This window comes from Tachyglossus aculeatus, chromosome 3 (genome assembly GCF_015852505.1).
Source record: "Tachyglossus aculeatus isolate mTacAcu1 chromosome 3, mTacAcu1.pri, whole genome shotgun sequence".
NCBI classification, from domain to species: Eukaryota; Metazoa; Chordata; class Mammalia; order Monotremata; family Tachyglossidae; genus Tachyglossus; species Tachyglossus aculeatus.
The window spans coordinates 99,687,453-99,706,546 of NC_052068.1; the positions used below are offsets into that span (position 1 = coordinate 99,687,453).

General features: G+C 46.3%; 1 protein-coding gene and 1 non-coding gene across 3 annotated transcripts in view; both read left to right on the plus strand.

The window, feature by feature from the left end:
- The window catches only part of KIF24 (kinesin family member 24), a 54,218-nt gene that overhangs the window by 14,156 nt on the left and 20,968 nt on the right, over positions 1 to 19,094 (plus strand). For both annotated transcript variants that reach the window (XM_038743909.1, XM_038743910.1), the window contains exons 3-7: positions 950 to 1,139; positions 11,312 to 11,409; positions 13,589 to 13,804; positions 14,472 to 14,559; positions 16,351 to 16,472. In XM_038743909.1, the coding sequence (XP_038599837.1) occupies positions 950 to 1,139; positions 11,312 to 11,409; positions 13,589 to 13,804; positions 14,472 to 14,559; positions 16,351 to 16,472 (714 nt within the window). The remainder of the gene's footprint in view (positions 1 to 949; positions 1,140 to 11,311; positions 11,410 to 13,588; positions 13,805 to 14,471; positions 14,560 to 16,350; positions 16,473 to 19,094) is intronic.
- On the plus strand, positions 1,627 to 1,764 carry LOC119926094. Its single transcript, XR_005450005.1, has one exon. It is a non-coding gene; the product is annotated as a small nucleolar RNA SNORA7 (small nucleolar RNA).

Below are 19,094 nucleotides of genomic sequence, written 5' to 3' on the forward strand. Positions count from 1 at the left end.
GATTAACTTGTATCTACCCCAGCACTCAGAACAGTGTTTGACACAATAAGTACCGTTATCGTTATTATTATTATTATCTGGTACAGTGGCCAGGGTAGCCCAGTATCTCTGCAGGGTGGCCCCTCCCACCATCTTTTTCTCCTCCTCCCTCTCCTCTGTCTCCTTGGACTTCCCACCCTCTCCCTTATTTCCCCTATCCCTCTCCCCATTTTCCCTCTCTTTCCCTTTTTCCCTTTCCTCTCTTTTGCTCTGGCCTCTCCCCCAGTCCTCCCTAAAAGAGCCAGATTTCTCATCTCCTTACCATCACTAGACCTGAGTTAAGAACCAAAAGAGATTTGAATTACATTATAATCCATATGCAAACCAAGATCCTTGAGAAAGAAACAGAAAGAGCATTCCCATTGGTGGTAATATTTATTGCAAGAAATTGACCAATATGAGTCTTCTTGTTTTAATGATTTTATCCTGAAAAGTCTGGTTATGTAATTGATTTATAAACCTCTGGTAAGCACTCTTATTTTGTTATATTATTTTTATTTATTGATATCAATGTCTTTCTCCCCCTCAAGACTGTAAGCTCATTGTGGGTAGGGAATCTGCTTATTGTTACATTGTACTCTCCCTAACACTTAGTACAGTGTCCTGCACAAAGTATATGCTCAATAAAGATGTTTAATTGATTGATTGACTGAAGTTTAGCATTTCTGTAAAATGGAGCAGCTAATAAATACTATTTACAGTGATCTACAGCATCAAAAGTATTGATTAAGTATGCCTTTCTGGGCTAGTGTGGTGCTGGGATAGACAAAACAGGCCTGATCCCAGCCAGGAGAAAGCATTTCGTGATGTAATCCCGAGGTTTTTCAATCAAATGCACTGACATTTCAACTCTTCCTGCAGGCTCATTTTAATTCTGAAAGATTGAAAAATATCAATGTACGTGTTTCAGACACAGCACTTCGGAGCAAGGGAACCTTTGGACCGAGACGGAGAAGATCCGGGTGTGTGTCCGAAAACGCCCCCTTGGTCTGAGGGAGGAGCGCCGTGGAGAAGTGAACATTATCACAGTGGAAGATCAAGAAACTCTCCTCGTCCATGAGAAGAAGGAGGCTGTTGATCTCACACAGTATATCCTGCAGGTATGATGAGACCTATGTATAGTTGTATGTAACCTAGATATGGTTAGCGTATTTTGGACACAGAATCCGGAGGACTGATTCTCTGGAGAAGACGCTAGTGCTAGGAAAAGTCAAGGGAAAACGTGGAGAGACCGTATAGAGACCATAACAACGATAACAGCAGAACCGATAGAAAAGTTGTGGATTATGGCAGAGAACAGGACGTTCTGGAGAAAGTGGATTCATGGAGTCGCTGTGAATCAAATACGACTCAACGGCACATAGTAATGATAGTAATAACGTTGAGACTGTTTCAGTCTCTGCGTTTCCTTTCATCTATAATCAAAGGTATTAAATTTTAAACTTTAATCTTTAAATTATATATGCAAATTATATATTATGAATGATTTATATTAATGTCTGTCTCCCGCTCTGGATTTTAAGCTCGTGATGGACAGGTTACGTGTCCACTGATTCTGTTGTATTGTACTCTCCCAAGTGCTCAGTCCCCCTCTCAGGATCACGCCTGGAGAGTTTCCACTACTCTACCAGTCTCAGCTACGGGAGGGAGAGTCGGGCAGAGGCCTACCCATTCCATTCCTAGCTCGGGCACTGGCTAGCGAGTGGAAAGCAATCTGCTACAAGTCAAAACTCACCCGTGCCGGGCAGCAAGGGCATGGGAGAGAGTTGAGGGCGGAGAGTCAATTTTACTGCACGTAAGAAGGTGATGGTAAACCACTTCCATATTTTTACTGAGAAAACTCTATGGATACACTACCCAGAATGATTGTAAATGGAGGTGGGGCGTTCTGGGAGAAATGTGTCCATGGCGTCACTATAGGTCGGCGACGATGCGACAGCTAAGAACAAGACAAGAAAAGTGCTTAGTACAGTGCTCTACAAGAGTAAGTGCTCAATAAATACCATTGATTGGTTAAACTAACACAGCAGTATGAAAATCACGCTGTTCGGCATAGCCACCAAATATTATGTGACCCAGCCAGAGAAAGGTACTTCATCTCTCTGAGATGTAAATTTTTTTTACAAGTAATATTTGAAAACCCGCTTGGTATAGGGATGTAATGAAGGTGAATGATTTCCGCTGGCAAAGAGAAATTATTAGTGGTAAATCATGCCCACAAAACAGATTTTAAATGTGCATTGTCCACCGAATGAACAGTGAGGGCCAGAATCAGACAGAGAGTGGATGAGTTTGCTTTTTATGAGAATTTGATCCTGGCTACACAGTAGCTTTCATTGTTTGTCTGCAATCCTGTTTCAGGAAAATGAAGGAGGGCTTCCCTTTAGTGAGTAAAAACCGGGCTGGTCAGGAGTTCTTCATATTAAAATTAGGTCCTCTACACTTAAACCCCAATTTTTGTGATTTAGGAGAGAAAAAGCAGTATCCTTTTTCAGAAACATATAGCAAGTAAGATGAAGTATGTGTAATATTTCATTTTCACTTTATTTACCAAAAACCCCCTTAATACTGATCATTTTTCCCTGGGGGAAGCAGGTTGGCCTAGTAGAAAAAGCCCAGGCTTGGGAGTCAGATGACCTGGGTTCTAGTTCCGGATCTGCCACTTGTCTGCTGGTGACCTTGGGCAAGTCACTTACTTCTCTGTGCCTCGGTTTCTTCATCAGTGCAATGGGGATTCAGTACCCATTCTCCCTCCCACTTAGACTGTTTACACCACGCGGGCAAAGACTGTGTCTGTCCTGATTATCCACAGTACTCTGGCACAGTGCTTGTCACGTAGTAAGCTCTTAATGCTACAATTATAGTTATCATTATTATTATTGTTACCTAGTTCAATTCCAGGAATTCCAACTTGAGTACATCCTGTTCTTTTTAAAAAATAATTTCTCTCACCCCCAAGCCCAGGACTTCAGTTCAGTGTTCTAATTTGATTGTCATCAGTAAACCAGGGTTGGTGGAACTTCCATATTTTATGTGGAACTAGAAGCCCCTTGGATTCTGGAATTCTGCCGCTGTAGTTTGAATCTAATCTGTCAGGACTATCTAGTTTTTTAGAAGGGGAGGGAAGAAAAGAGAGAGATTGTAATAAGCCGGTAACACTAACAGCTGCCATGTATTTATTTTTACTTTGCTTAGGGACAGCTGTGTAGTCAAGCACATAGAACAGTGCTCTGCACACAAGAAGCGCTCAATAAATATGAATGAATGAATAGTAGAGTTCCCGTTAAATTGAATTGCTTAAAAAAAACCTCACTGGCTATTACAACAAATTGAAGCTCTATGGCCATGTATTGTACTAAGATGGTATATTCTAAATTAAGGTGCAGTTACAAGCATTCCTTGATCTTTTTTAAATGTTCAGTCTTACTTTTTGCCCAGTTTGCATTCCTTAATTGCACAGCCCACACAGCATGCTACGTAAAAGTAGTAGAGAATTATTCTGGAACCGTTAAAATTGTTTAGGAGGGAGTACTTCATCAGTAGCCCCTTATTGAATGTGTTAACTTGCAATTCCTTATCCCAGGTCATCCGTGCAATAGGCAAAGAATCACCACACCCTCGGAAAAAGGGCAGAGGGCCCTGGTTTTGCCACTTCCGTAAATTAACATTACAAATATGACTTTTTCATAAGGGGCTCTTATCATGTAATGAACGAGCCATCTCTCGTGTATAGTAACAATAATAATGATGATGGTATTTGTTAAGTGCTTACTATGTGCCAAGCACTGTTCTAAGCGCTGGGGTAGAAACAAGGTAATCAGGTTGTCCCACTTGGGGCTCGCAGGCTTAATCCCCATTTTACAGATGAGGTAGCTGAGGCACAGAGAAGTGAAGTACAGTTGTAGGTTTTGGATTAGGTCTGGATCTTACGCCTTAAAAATCACATTACAATGTCCAAGTGCTAGAGCTTTCTACGTCCTTCTGCTGTGTTCCCTGATCTCTACCTCCTTCTCCTCCTCCTCATCGTCACCAACATTTATTGTCGTATCAGACCTCTGTCCTCCACACATTTCTAAATCTAACTGTAGATTCAAAGACTCCCCATAGGTCTCCAAATATCTCTCCAGATCTTCCACATTCCTAAATCTAACTGTAGATCCAAATTTTCCCCTTCAAGCTACCTGTTGGATTTTCATTCCAGTGGAGTGAAAACGATGGTATTGTGTTTTCGTTTTTTATCTCGACTTTACTTCAGCACCGAGTGCAGTGCTTGACACATAGTAACAGCTCAAGTAACTATAAAATTGTAATAACGATACCCCTAAAGAAGCAGCATGGCCTAGTGGATAGGGCAAGGGCCTGGGAGTCTAATCCCAGCTCTGCCATGACTGCCGTGAGGACTTGGGCAAGTCACTTAGCTTCTCTGTGCCTCAGTTACCCCATCTGTAAAATGGGGATTAGGACCATGAGCCCCGTGTTGGACGTCGACTGTGTCCAACCTGATTATCGTGTGCTTAGTACAGTGCTAAACAGATACCATAAAAAAACCCCAAAACCCCTAGAAAAGCTATAAGTTTCATAGGAGGCCCCTGGTTAAAATATCTAGAATGAGAAGCACTAGAAATCCAGACAATCAAAAGGAATAAAGAAGATATAGAATCGGGCAAGAATCAGAAAGGGAACGCTACCAGATCACTTTGGAGAACTCTAAAACTCTGCTAATTACACATGCCTGTTAACAAATCATTCAATCCATGACATGTATTGCTTCATATTACATTTCATTTATTGATTCGAATCATATTTTAATTAGAACTGGAAAAGAATGCCAGAAAGGCGATTCAAAATGCGATGTGAAACCACAAACTAAGATTTATACTAGAAAACCTGCTAAACTGATCGATCATCAATGCTACTTCCCTGATCTATCTTTCCAACAGCCTAATTCGGGGGTAGGAACTTCATTTCCATGTGGATTGTGCTTGATGGAGCTAATTGTATTTATCTCCTCACTTCACCAGTACCAAAAGCCCCCCGCTCCACTTCTCCCCACTGTGGGGGCTTGGCTCCAACCAGGACTACCCACTACAGTGGTGCCCAAAGGTCATGAGTTATTTCCCTTTGCTTCCTGGGAAATGTAGTTTCTCCTTTCAGTCAGTCAGTAGGATTTATTGAGCACTGACCGTGTGCTGAGCCCTGTACTGAGCACTTGGGAGAGCGTAATATAATGGAGTTGGTAGACACGTTCCCTTCCCACAATGAGCTCGCGCTCTAGGGTGGGAAGACTGATATTAATATAAATAAATAAATTACAGATCTGGACATAAGTACTGAGGGTTGGGTAAATAAAATAATGGTGGTATTTAAGTGCTTACTATGTGCCAGGCACTGTACTCAGAACCAGGGTGGATACAAGCAAATTGAGTTGGACACAGTCCCTGTCCCGCGTGGGGCTCACAGTCTCAGTCTCCAATTTACAGATGAGGAACTGAGGTCCAGAGGAGTGAAATGACTTGCCCAAGGTCACAGAGCAGGCACACGGAGGAGCCGAGCTTTGAACCCAGGTCCTCTGCCTCTTGGGCCTGTGCTCTTTCCACTAGGCCACACTGCATCTTTCCCAACCCTTTCCTCTGATTGTATCAGTTCCAAGTTAATGCTTTACAAGACATGAGAAACTACTCAACTGGATTTCCCTCAGACAGGGGCAGCTAAGAGTCCGCCCCCTCCGTCTCTCTCCCCCCTTCTGAGTGTGGAGCTATTGAGGACGACCCCCATAAGAGGCGAACACAGTGCCATTGGAGTGGAGGAGGCAGACACCGGATCGTAGGGGGTCGAGGAGGGAGTTGGAGAAGAAGGAGAGAAGCAGCGTGGCTCAGTGGAAAGAGCACGGTCTTTGGAGTCAGACGTCATGGGTTCAAATCCCGGCTCTGCCAATTGTCAGCTGTGAGACTTTGGGCAAGTCACTTCACTTCTCTGGGCCTCAGTTACCTCATCTGTAAAATGGGGATTAAGACTGTGAGCCCCCCGTGGGACAAACTGATCACCTTGTAACCTCCTCAGTGTTTAGAACAGTGCTTGGCACATAATAAGCGCTTAATAAATGTCATTATCATCATTATCATCATCAAGAAGCACAGGCAGCCAGAATGAACGACCCGTTCAGGAAGTTTCGGCAGGATTTGTAGGGGGGTGTGAGGGATCTAGGGAGGGTTTTTTTTCAGGGTAGGGGATAATAATAATAATGGTATTTGTTAAGTGTTAACTATGTGCCAGGCGCTGTACTAAGCACTGGTTAGGAAAACACGTTTGAAAGTGGAGGGGAAGGAGCCTTTGGAGGAGTTGAAGAGAGTGATCAGAGAGAGACGAAGAAGGGTGCAGGTGTTTTAATAAGGTGTGCAGGAGAGGGCCCGGAGGTGCTGGAGAGGAGGTAGACTTGGAAAACCGGCAGGAAATCTCTTCCCCAGTGACAGCTGGGAAGGATGAGAGAAGTGGAATCATTCCTTCCTTTTCCCCAATCTACCCCGAAGCCATAGTCACTTCAGAGGAACAGCTGTTGTCACCCTGGTCCTCCCGCCACCCAGCCCGGGCCCGGCTGGGAAGCGGGTGGGGAGAGGAGGTGCGATGGGCGGACACTGGCAGCTGCCCCCACGGCAACAGCTGCCCCCCATCAGCCGCCCCCACCCCGACGCTGTCTGAGCGGTCTCTCTCTCTCTCTCTCTCTTCCACGCCTGGGGCAGGGGAGAAGGAGCTACCATTGGAAACCGGGGGGCAGTTGAGAGAGGGGATGATCAATCAACCAATCAACTGGATTTATTGAGCACTTAGTGGGTGCAGAGCACCGTGCTAAATGCTGCGGAAAGTATTAATTCATTCATTCCATCGTATTTATTGAGCGCTTACTGTGTGCAGAGCACTGTACTAAGCGCTTGGGAAGTACAAGTTGGCAGCATACAGAGACGGTCCCTACCCAGCAGTGGGCTCACAGTCTAGAAGGGGGAGACAGACAACGAAACAAAACATATAAACCAAATAAAATAAAAATATGTACAAGTAAAATAAAGAAATAGAGAAATCGTTCCCATCACTAGTTACCCCTGCCTCCAGTCCTTTGAGGAAGGTTAGCACCCTCTTGTTTCCAGAAACGGAGCTTTCCCACAAAGACGACGCGGGGGTTATCGTGGTGAATTTGCCTTTCCGGTGATGCCAAACTTGCCATGGCGTCCCACTCCATTGTCCATCACCCGGCCCGGCCAACGATTGTCCTCCCTCCGCCCCCTTCCCACAGCCCCAAGCCATTTTCTTTCTCCACAGGTCCGGGCACAGCTCCCAACGCCCCCAACCCAAGCATCCCGTCCCCGTGGTCTCACCGAGCACGGCTTTTTCTTTTTAAAAGTTGTCTCGCCACCATTCCCGCCTGCCCTTTCCCTGACTTACAGCCTGCAGCTCCCGGGCCTGCCAAAGCCGTGAGGACGGGACAGAGAGAGGTCTGGGCGGGCTGCCGCTCTCCCCATTCTGCCCCCAGTTCTGCCTGGTCCCTGGGGCTTTGGCAGCCACGGGAGGTAGAGGCTGTCCGTCAGGGAGAGGGCCAGCAGCAACAGAGCGATTTTAAAAATAAAAAAGCGGTACCGGATGGAGCCAGACACGGTGAGGAACCAACCCAACGGGGTGGGAAGAGAAGGATTAACAGGGAAAGGGAGAGGGGATGGGCTCAGGGTCACAGAGGAGCTGCGGGGAAACAAAGTTACAGAGCCGTGGGGGCAGGTGGGCCTGAGGAGGGAGCAGAAGGAGAGCAGGGCATGTAATAATAATAATAATGTTGGCATTCGTTAAGTGCTTACTATGTACAAAGCACCGTTCCAAGCGCTGGGGGGACACAAAGCGATCAGAGTACAGTATTGCAGAGTTGGTAGAGGCAAAAATGTTCAGGCCACATTTCCCCACTTCTCAAGCACCTCCACCCACCACCACATCAGACACTCCTCACCATTAGCTTCAAAGCAGTCCATCACCTTGCCCCCTCCTACCTCATCTCGCTACTCTCCTACTCCAACCCAGCCTGCCCACTTCACTCCTCCAATGCTTCTCACTGAACCCTGATCTCGTTTATCTCGCTACTGACCTCTCGCCCACGCTCTGCCTCTGGCCTGCAAAACCCTCTCTCTTCAGATCCGACAGGGGGTTACTCTCCCCCCTTCAAAACCTTATTGAAGGCTCATCGCCTCCAAGAGGCCTTCCCTGGCTAAGCCCTCCTTTCCTCTTCTCCTGCTCCCTTCTGCATCACCCTGACTTGCTCCCTTTGTTCTTCCCCGCTCCCAGCCCCACAACACTTACGTACATATCTGCAATTTTATCTGTTTATATCACCGTCTGTCTCTCACTCTAGACAGTAAGCTCCTTGTGGGCAGGGAATGTGCTGTCACATGGGCTTAGTACAGTGCTCTGTGCACACTGTAAGTGCTCAATAAATACGACTGACTGCCCACAGGGAGCTTACAGTGTAGAGGACAATGCTGCAAGGGCTGGCCCGGGATATTTTGGTGTCATGGGCCATTTTGGAAACAGCAGCTCCCACGTCTCCAGCCCAAGGGGAGGTTTGCGAGGTTGTCCGGCTCCCAACCCCTCTGGGATGCTCGCTGCTTCTACAGAGTGGAGGAGGCCAGGCGAGGCCGTGCCGGGGTAGGGCGTGGGACTGTGACAACACTGGATGGTCCACCCCAACCACTCTCCGAGCGGGGGTATCTCCTGGCACAGGGCCTTCAGCCCAAAAGTGCCAAACTGCTGTACAGGGAAGAACCCCCCCACAGTGGGCCGCTCCGATCCCTACATGCCCTCCTCGGGCATCATCATGGGAAACCATTGAGAGTAAGAATGATGGCATTTATAATTTGGGGAAACAGCATGGCCTAGTGGGACTAAAACAGGCCCGGGAGCCAGAGGACCTGGGTTCTAATCCCGCTCCGCCACTTACCTGCTGTGTGATCCGGGGCACGTAATAATAATAATGATAATCACGGTAATTGTTATGTACCAGGCACTGTACTAAGCGCTGGGGTGGATAACAGCAAATCGAGTTGGACACAGTCCCTGTCCCAGCTGGCGCTCACAGTCTCAATTCCCATTTTTACAGATGCGGGAACTGAGGCCCAGGCAAGTGAAGTGACTTGCCCAAGGTCACACTGCAGACAAGTGACGGAGCTGGGATTAGAACCCATGACCTTCTGACTCCCGAGCCCATGCTCTAACCACTGCCCCATGCCTCAGTTTCCTCGTCTGCAAAATAGGGACTCAATGCCTGGTCTCCCTCCCACTCAGCCTGTGAGCCGCATGTGGGACCTGATTATCTTGTATCTGCCCCAGCGCTTAGTACAGTGCTTGGCATATAATCAGCACTTAACGAATACCAGTATTGTTATTATTATCATTAATAAGCACTTAGTGTGTGCTAAGTGCTGGAGTACAAACATATGAGGTTATGAGATTGGATACAGTCCTTTTCCCACAGAAGACTTATAACTTACACTCTTAATGCCTGTAATTTATTTTAATGTCGGTCTCCCTCGCCAGATTTTAAAATCCTTGAGGGATATCACCCTAACTGTATTTATTGTACTCTCTCATGAACATCATTCAGAGCTCCGCGCAAAGTAGGTGCTCAATAAATGATCCTGAGCAAGTCACTTAACCTGTCTGTGCTTCAGTTCCCTCATCTGTAAAATGGGGTTTAAGACTGTGAGCCCCATGTGGGACGGGGACTGTGTCCAACATGATTAGATTGTATCTACCCCAGTGCTTAGCACAGTACCTGGTGCTTAACAAATACCTTGAAAAAATTCAGTTATCAATTCATTGCTCTCTCTAATGCCTCTGCATTAATATGACCCCAGTAATATGACCCTGCATATGACCTATTTTTATTACTTCTTGAGACCCTCTCTGGTTTTTCCATACCCTGTTTTCAAAGCGCAGTAATCCAAGCTGGTCCCAGCACCCTAAAGGAGGTATGGCAGTGTAAATGTATCATGAGATATATGTATGTGAACATATATATGTGTATCATATATATGTACATATGATACATTATGGGATATAGGTATGTGTTCTTGTATGTACACATATACATAATAATGATGGTATTTGTTAAGCACTTACTATGTGCCAGGCACTAGTGTCATCTTTGAAGACGGAAGATGATACATATAAATCCAGCGAGGCTCAGTGGAAAGAGCACAGGCTTGGGAGTCAGAAGTCATGGGTTCAAATCCCGGCTCCGCCGCTTGTCAGCTGTGTGACTTTGGGCAAGTCACTTAATTTCTCTGTGCCTCAGTTCCCTCATCTGTCAAATGGGGATTAAGACTGTGAGCCCCCTGTGGGGCAACCTGATCACCTCGTATCCTCCCTAGCGCTTAGTACACATAGTAAGTGCTTAACAAAACGCCATTTTTACTGTTATTATTATTATTAAATCCCTTGTCATGTTGTTGTGGTTAACGTTTGCAGCATCTGGCGCTGTTTTCTCTTTGCATCCGTGTCCCTCTTTCCACATACAGCTTTTGCCCAGAGACCCACTACCACTTTCATGGCAACGTTCCATCTGAGAAAAATGAGATTGTTAAAGCACTCTGGCACATTCAGAACTAAGCAAGAAAGCAGACCTTAGCATCATTACTATTATTATTCTTCCCTTAGTCAGGTTTGGACTCAGCAGCGGATTCCTCGGCAATTCCAGCATTTGCACTTTCCATTTTATATGTTCACGCATTCGGCGATTAGTACAGTTCCTGGCACGTAGTAAGCATTTAACAAATACGCTCATCATTATTATTGTGTTTTGCCCAGACTTGGTGTCTCACCGCCTTTCAGAGGGCAGTGACTGGTGCATATTCTTCTTTGATAATTCCCCAAAGGACCAGCACAGTGTCCTCTATAAAACAAGTACACCACAAATACCGTTGATTGATCCCTTTTAATCACCATACAGATGAATTTCCGGGTCCTATGCGACAATGAGAGTTAAAAATGAGGCCACGGATCCTGTCTTCTGACCCTGTCGTATTCTGTCAGGGGCTTAGTACAGTGCTTAGCACATCATAAGTGCCCAATAAATTCTTTTGATTGATTTATTTTCTGATGGCTTATTCTATCCCTAGCTTGAATATGGTTGATGATCGTGAGGTAAAATTCAGTCCATTGCCTCGTGGAAACCAGGCAGGGTGAAAAGAGGGTGGTTAAAAATGAAGAAAATTTTCATATAAAGATCAAATTTATTTTTCAGCATGTTTTTTATTTTGATGAAGTCTTTGGTGAGGCGTGTACCAATCAGGATGTATACATGAAGACCACTCACCCACTCATTCAGCACATTTTTAACGGGTAGGATGGCCAATATTTGTTTGCTTTTCTTTTCTTTTATTTCCTCTTTTCCATATGTCATTCTGCTCTCTGATGAACAGTCATGCTTCTCTGTACGACTTTTCCATCTGGGGTTGTTAAAAAAACAATCTTTGGAAAAGCACAATGTCTGTCGACAGTGTTTATAAAGTAGGAGAAATACCGAGAAATCTCTTCTATGAAACTATGCGTTGCTCCTAGCAAGCCACTGGTTTGTTTTGATTGCCTATGCTTAATAGGAAAATATAAGCCGCCTCGGTAATATAATTTCATTTGAGTGCTGGTTGGAATTTTAGTCCGGTTCTTTCATTATAGGAAAGTTACATCGTTGGATTAGTTGACAGTACCATTTTCATTTTGCTAGTTTGAAGTGGGGGTGGGGGAGATCTAGCTCATTCAGTAAGTAAAGTCACCAAGAAACTCCTAGAGTCAATGAGCAGGAATCTTTTTTAAAAAAAAAATTGGCACTGTACTAAGCATTGGAATAGATAAAAGATAGGCTGGAGACAGTCTGTGACCGAGATGAGGCTCACAGTCTTAATTCCCATTATACAGATGAGGCCCAGAGAAGTGAAGTGACTTCCCCAGGGTCACACAGCAGAGAAGTGGCAGAGCTGGGATTAGAGGCCAGGTCCTCTCACTTCCAGGCGGGGCCTCATTCCACAAGGCCACGCGGCTTCTTTTGATCATAGTCTTTTCGTTCTGGAGTTCCTGCTGATCAGACCTCATTGAGGATATCAGATCTTGAATGATCAAAAATGAATTGGACTAAATTTCTAAAGGGTAACACAGCCCGATGTTGGGTAGGGATTGTCGCTGTCTGTTGCCAAATTGTACTTTCCAAGCGCTTAGTACAGTGCTCTGCACACAGGAAGCACTCAATAAATGGGATTGAATGAAAGCATGACTGAATGAATGAACAGAGCATTCGTGAGGAACCCATTTTCACCCTAAAGAGTCAGCCACCTTCTGAGTGCCATTTTCCCTGTCTCTTGCTCTAATGATCCCACTCTCCTGCAGAGGAAAAAAGGGAAGGGGTGTGTGTAGGGGGGGCATAACAGGCTGCCAAAGTTCCTCCAAGGGCTTCCCCTCCTCCCCATCGTGTCTCTTGGCCTGACTGAAGCCACGCACTGACCAGAGAGCCTCCAAAGGAAGAGGGGCAGGGTGGCCAATGTGGCCTGAGGGAGAAGCTAGAAAGCACAGCAGTCTGCCTGGCTTTCTCGGGACTGGCACTTCCCAGCTCCCTTCATTCCCCACTGAACAACACCTGGGAATAGGCAGCCCCTCTCTCTCCACCACGGGCGAAACAGTGTGGCCTAGTGGGAAGAGCCCGGCCCTGAGAGTCAGAGGACCTGGCTTCCACCACTTGTCTGCTGTGTGACTTTGGGCAAATCCCATAATCATAACAATAATAATTGTGGTATTTGTTAAGCGCTTACTAGGCGCCAGGCACTGTACTCGGCACTGGGGTGGATACAAGCAAATCAGTTTGGACACAGTCCCCGTCCCAAGTTGGGCTCACAGTCTCAATCCTCATTCTACAGATGAGGGAACTGAGGCCCCAGAGAAATGAAGCGACTTGCCCAAGGTCACAGAGCAGACAAGTGGCAGAGCCGGACTTAGAACCCATGACCTTCTGACTCCCAGGCCCGGGCTGTATCCACTATGGTCACTTCACTTCTCTGGGCCTCAGTTGCCTCATCTGCAAAATGGGGATTCAAACCTGTTCTCCCTCCTTCTTGGACCGTGAGCCTCATGTGGGACCTGGTTATCTTGTATCTACCCCAGTTCTTAGAAAAGTGCTTGGTGCACAGTAAGTAAGCACTTATTGTAATTATCATTTCTCAGCATGCTCTGCACACAGTAAGTGCTCAATAAAGACGAATGAATGAATGAGTGGAGAGGAACAATGTCTCCAGGCCGCCTCTGCTTTCTAAGCTTTCCTGCTTTATATTTATACTCATGTCTATCTTCCCCGGGATTGGAACCCAAGTCCTGTCACTCCCAGGCCCGTGCTTTATCCACTAGGCCACACTGCTTGCCTAGTGAATGGAGTCAGTACCACTTTCGACATAATATGTGTTCGGCTGCAGCTGGGCGCTCTTTATTATATAATGTGAAGAAGAAAGCACAGTTCATCTGCTACTGATTGTTTCCACAGAGGAAATGCCACCTGCTTTGCATATGGACAGACAGGGGCAGGCAAAACTTATACTATGATTGGCACTCATCAAAACCCAGGACTGTATGCTCTCGCTGCTAAAGACATCTTCGGGCAACTCGAGGCGTCCCGGCCCAGGAGAGACCTGCATGTTTGGGTCAGTTTTTATGAGATCTATTGCGGACAGCTGTACGACCTGCTCAATGGAAGAAAAAGGTATTTGAATGCCGGAGACCACGGCACCTATCCGTCTTCCGTTTCTTTTAACGTCTATCTCTCCCTCTAGTAGTAATGATGACTTTGAGTGGGGTGTTTGTTAACTTATTATGTGCCAGGCACTGTACTTAGCGCTGGGGTAGATTCCAGCTAGTCGGCTTGGACACAGACCATGTCCCTGTCCTAAGGTCACCCAGCAGACAAGGGGCAGAGCTGGGATTAGAACCCAAGTCCTTCAGACTCCCAGATTTGTGTTCTATCCTGTAGGCCACGTGGCTTCTATGCTTCATTACCTTCCGTCAAGGAAAATGCACACTCTGAGAGAAAGGCTGTTAGCGTTTTGCTTTTTCAGCCGTATTTTCCTTGTACAATACTTAAACTTTGTGAAGAAGAAAACATACTGGTTTAAGTTTTCGAAGTGTATTTGGCCACTAGGTCCATCATTTACAGTTCCTCTTATTGCCCTTGATAACCTATCTTAACGTCGGAATCCCCAAAGGACAAAATACCAATGATGGATGATTGTCCGTCAGGAATTCCCATTTATTAATAACCTGAACTCACCCTAGCTACATCTGCATTTTTCTGGGTTTGCTGTTCTCTCTGGCTCTGTTATGCAGGACTGAGTATTCCAGGCTAAACTTGTGAATATTTTTTGCCTCTGCAGACTTTTCGCCAGAGAAGATAGTAAGCACATTGTACAAATAGTGGAGCTGCGGGAGCTTCGAGTGGATAATGTGGACCTGCTCTTAGAGGTAACTCTACTTTTTTCCCTGAACCTAAACTTCTTTGTGTCCCCGATTCAAGAAAAGACGAAGTGTTGGGCACAGAAATTCAGTTGAATTTCATGTATAACAGAAACAAAGATCCCCAGCCCTGGCAAAGGCCTGCAGAGAATGTGAAATCAGTCCTCTGCATGAGGAAATGGAGCAATTTTGATTCTCCACGGAATTATTATTTTTTTTTTCGAAGTCTATTGCTGGCAGAGGGTGTTGATACTTTAAAAGTTCAATTCTTCACCCTGTAGGAGGTTCCACAAGACAAACCCTTGTGGATTTAAGCGAGGTAAGAGAATGCGCTTTTCAGTCAATCCATCAGTAGTGTTTATTGTGTGCAGAGAGCAGTGTCCTGAACAGTGGGAGAGTACAATATAATAGAGTTGGTAGACATGATCCCTGCCCCCACTGAGCTTCCAGTCTAGCGGGGGAGATAGACCTAATCTTTATCAATCAGTCAGTGGAGTTTTTTGAGCGCTTACTATGCTCAGAACACTGTACTGAGCACTGGGCAAGAGTACAGTACGACAGAATCAGCAGACACGTTCCCTGCTCAAACGAGCTTAGAGGGGGCAACAGACACTAATGTGAATAATTAAGTAATTTATAATATATAATTTAAAGATATGGGCATAAGTGCTGTGGGGTTGGGGGTGAGGTGACTATCAAATGTCCAGGGTCCCAGATCCAAGTACATAGGTGATACAGAAGGGAGAATGAGCTGGGGAAAAGAGGGTTTAATTTTAAAATTTTAAAAGAGGGCTGGAGGAAACGTGACCTTAATCTTCTCCCTCTCCCTCTCCGTCCTCCAAACACAAGTAACACTACCTTCTGTTTGATGGGGAGGAAGGAAGGTGACCATTCTATCATTCATTCATTCCACTGTATCTCTTGACTATCCTTCATTCTTGAGGCAATTAGTGAAAAGAGCACCGGCTTGGGAGTCAGAGGTCGTGGGTTCTAATCCTGGCTCCGCCACTTGGCTGCTGTGTGACCTTGGGCAAGCCGCTTAACTTCTCTGGGCCTCAGTTACCTCATCTGTAAAATGGGGATTAAGATTGTGAGCCCCATGTGGCACAACCTGCTTACCTTGCATTTACCCTAGCACTTAGAACAGTGCTTGGTACATAGTAAGCGCTTAAGAAATAGCATAATTATTGGAGAAGCAGCGTGGCTTAGTGGAAAGAAAACGGGCTTGGGAGTCAGAGGTCCTGGGTTCTAATCCCGTCTCCACCACTTATCAGCTGTGTGACTTTGGGCAAATCACTTCACCTCTCTGTGCCTCAGTGACCTCATCTGTAAAATGGGGCTAAAGACTGTGAGCCGCACATGGGACAACCTGATTACCTTGTATTTCACCCAGCACTTAGAACCGTGTGTGGCACATAGTAAGTGCTTAACAAATTCCCTCATTATGGGAAGCAGCATGGCGTAGTGGCAAGAGCCCGGGCTTGGGAGTCAGAGGTCGTGGGTTCTTGTCCCGCCTCCGCCGCTTGTGAGCTGTGTGACCTTGGGCAAGTCACTTCACTTCTCTGGGCCTCGATTACCTCATCTGTAAAATGGGGATGAGGACTGTGAGCCCCACGTGAGGCAATCTGCTAACCTTGTATCTCCCCCAGCGCTTAGAACAGTGCTTGGCACATAGTAAGCATTTAAGAAATACCAACATTATTATTATTATTATTGTTAGAGGCAAAATACTGGACTGAATAGACCAATAATTTGGACCAGGGTGGCGACACTTAATGTTGTTCTGGTTTCCATTTTCAGGTGATTTTGAAAGGCGGCAAGGAACGAAGCACTGGAGCCACGGGGGTAAACTCGGATTCCTCCCGTTCTCACGCTGTCATCCAAATTCAGATTAAAGATTCGGCCAAGAGAACTCTTGGGAGGTACGGCGCCCAGCAGCTGTATTGTAGAGGACCTCCTTGTTGAATCATTCCCTTTCTTCCCCGAGCAGTTTCATTCCCCGAGCAGTTAATCCGTGGTATTAGTATTTAGTAATTAGTATTTATTGAGAGCCCTGCTGTGTGCAGAACACCGGAGTAAGTGTTTGGGAGAGTACAGTGGAATTAGCAGACAAAATCCCTGTCCTCGAACAGCTTACAGTCTAGCAGGGAGATAGACATTACAGGAAATTACAGATAAGAGGAAGATGTAAGTGTATGTGACATAAGCTCATCGTGGGCAGGGGAACGTGTCTGCCAACTCTTGTATCAATCGATCACTCACTGAGCGCTTACTGTGTACAGAGCACTGTACTGAGCCCTTGGGAGAATAACAGCACAACGATATAACTGAGTTGGTAGACACATCCCCTGCCCCCAATGAGCTTACAGTCTAGGGGGGAGACTGATATTAATATAAATAAATTAGGATATGTATATAAGTGCTGTGGGGCTGAGGGAGGGATGAATAAAAGGAACAAATCAGGGCAACTCAGAGGGCAGTGGGAGAAGAGGAAATGAGGGCTTAGGGAAGGCTTCTTGGAGGAGATGTGCCTTCAGTGAGGCTTTGAAGGGTGGCGGGAGAATCGCTGTCTGTCAGATATGAGACTGTACTCTCCCTAGCACTTAATACAGTAAGTGCTCAATAAATACCATTGATGATGACGACGCCACAGCGGTGAAGTAATACGGTATGAAAGATGTGTCCATATGCGTTTCAGGAGATGGTGAGTTCATAAGTGTGCAGGTACCGGAGTGGCTATTTGGGAGATTAGGGAAGAATCAGAGAACGCCTCCCAGAGAAAATGAGATCTGAACAGGTCTTTGAAGATGGGAAGTGCTGTAGTCTGGCACATTTAAAGGGGGAGGGAGTTCCAGTTAGAAGGCGGAAACGGGAATGATGACAACAAGGCAAACTTGAGTGGAATGAAGCCTGTGAGCTGGGATATAGCAGGAGAAGAGAATAAGTAAGAGGGAGAGAGTTGAGAAAATACCGTAAGGTCAGTGGACAGTTCCAAAAGAGGACCGTGTCTACCACCTGTTTTATCATACCCTCCCAAGCGCTCTGTGCACGGTAAACACTCAGCAAATACCATCGATTGTTGGATTGAGTGGGTAAGGACTTTTAAACAGTGGGAAGAGGAATAAGAGCGAAGCTTTAGAAAAATGATCTGAGCAGCCGGATGAACTTAATAGGCTGGAGGCAGGGAGACCATCGAGAGGCTGACCCAGGAGTCTAGTCGGGACATGACGAGCAAGCTTTTGGGCCGAGGGGCGATCCCTTGGATGGAGGGGAACAAACTCATCTGTGAACCGCTGAGGTGAAAGAACCGACGGGATAAGGTGACGGACTATTAGGGGTCGTACGAGAGGGAGGAGTTAAAGATCCTGCCTTTAACGTTGTGGGCCTCAGGGATGGAGAGGACGGCGGGGTTGTCAACTACGATGGGAAGATGAGGTGGACGAGAGGATCTAGGGAAGAAGATGAGGCTGCACCACTTAGAGGAGAGGCAGCAGAAGCAGTGGGTGTAGACGTCCCTTTTGGAGGAGTTTCGACAGGAGCGGAAGCAGGTAGATGAGGCGACAGCCGGACCACGTGGTGAGATCCAGGGGAGGGTTCTTCGGATGGGGGAGATCCGGGCATGCTTGAAGGCCGAGGAGAGAGAGCCGTCAGAGCGAGCAGTTGAAGATGGTAGTCAGGGAGGGCAGAAGAGTGGGCATAACCAAGTGACCCCAAGGTAGATAATTGTGAAGTACCTGAGGTCAAAAACAGTCAGTAGGATTGCGTCCCTAAGACAAATTTTACCTCAGAGTGCTGCTGGCAGTGTGTCGCTGCGAAGAATGGCTCATTATGAGGGCGACCAGTTGTCTAAATTGGGAGCGGTGGATTGGGAGTCAGGAGGCCTGGATTCTTTTCCCAGCTCCTCCATTTCCCCACTGCATAAGAAGCAGCGTGGCCTAGTGGCTAGAGCATGGACCTAGGAGTCCGAGGACCTGGGTTCTAATCCTGGCAACGCCACTTGCTTGTCGTGGGACTCTGGGCAAGTCGCTTGACTCCTCTGGGTCTCGGTTTCCTCAACTGCAAAGTGGGAAGTCAGTCCCTTTTCTCCTTCCTACCTTAGACTGTGAGCTCCACGTGGGACAGGGACTGAATTCAGCCCAATAAACATATCTCCCCCAGAGCTTAGAACAGTGCTTGACAAATAGTAAGTGCTTAACAAATACCATAAAAAAAGTCACAGGACTTCTTTGCACCTCAGCATCTTCGTCTGTAAAATGGGGATTAAACTCCTGTCCTCCCTCCCACTTAGACCGTGAGCGCCGTGTCGGACGGTGCTGATTTCTGATCTGATTTTACTGTGTTTATGCTAGTGCTTAGTGTGGCGTTTAACAAATACTATTATCATCATCATCATTATTATGCGATTCAGATGTCTAAAAGTAAATCGCCAACAAATTCCAACTGCCTACATTTCCAAAAATCAAAATCCGCCCTCTTTACCATCTCGGTCATCCGCTAGGATTCGCAATCCTCCCAAAGCAGGCCTTAGAGACCTGCCAGAGTAA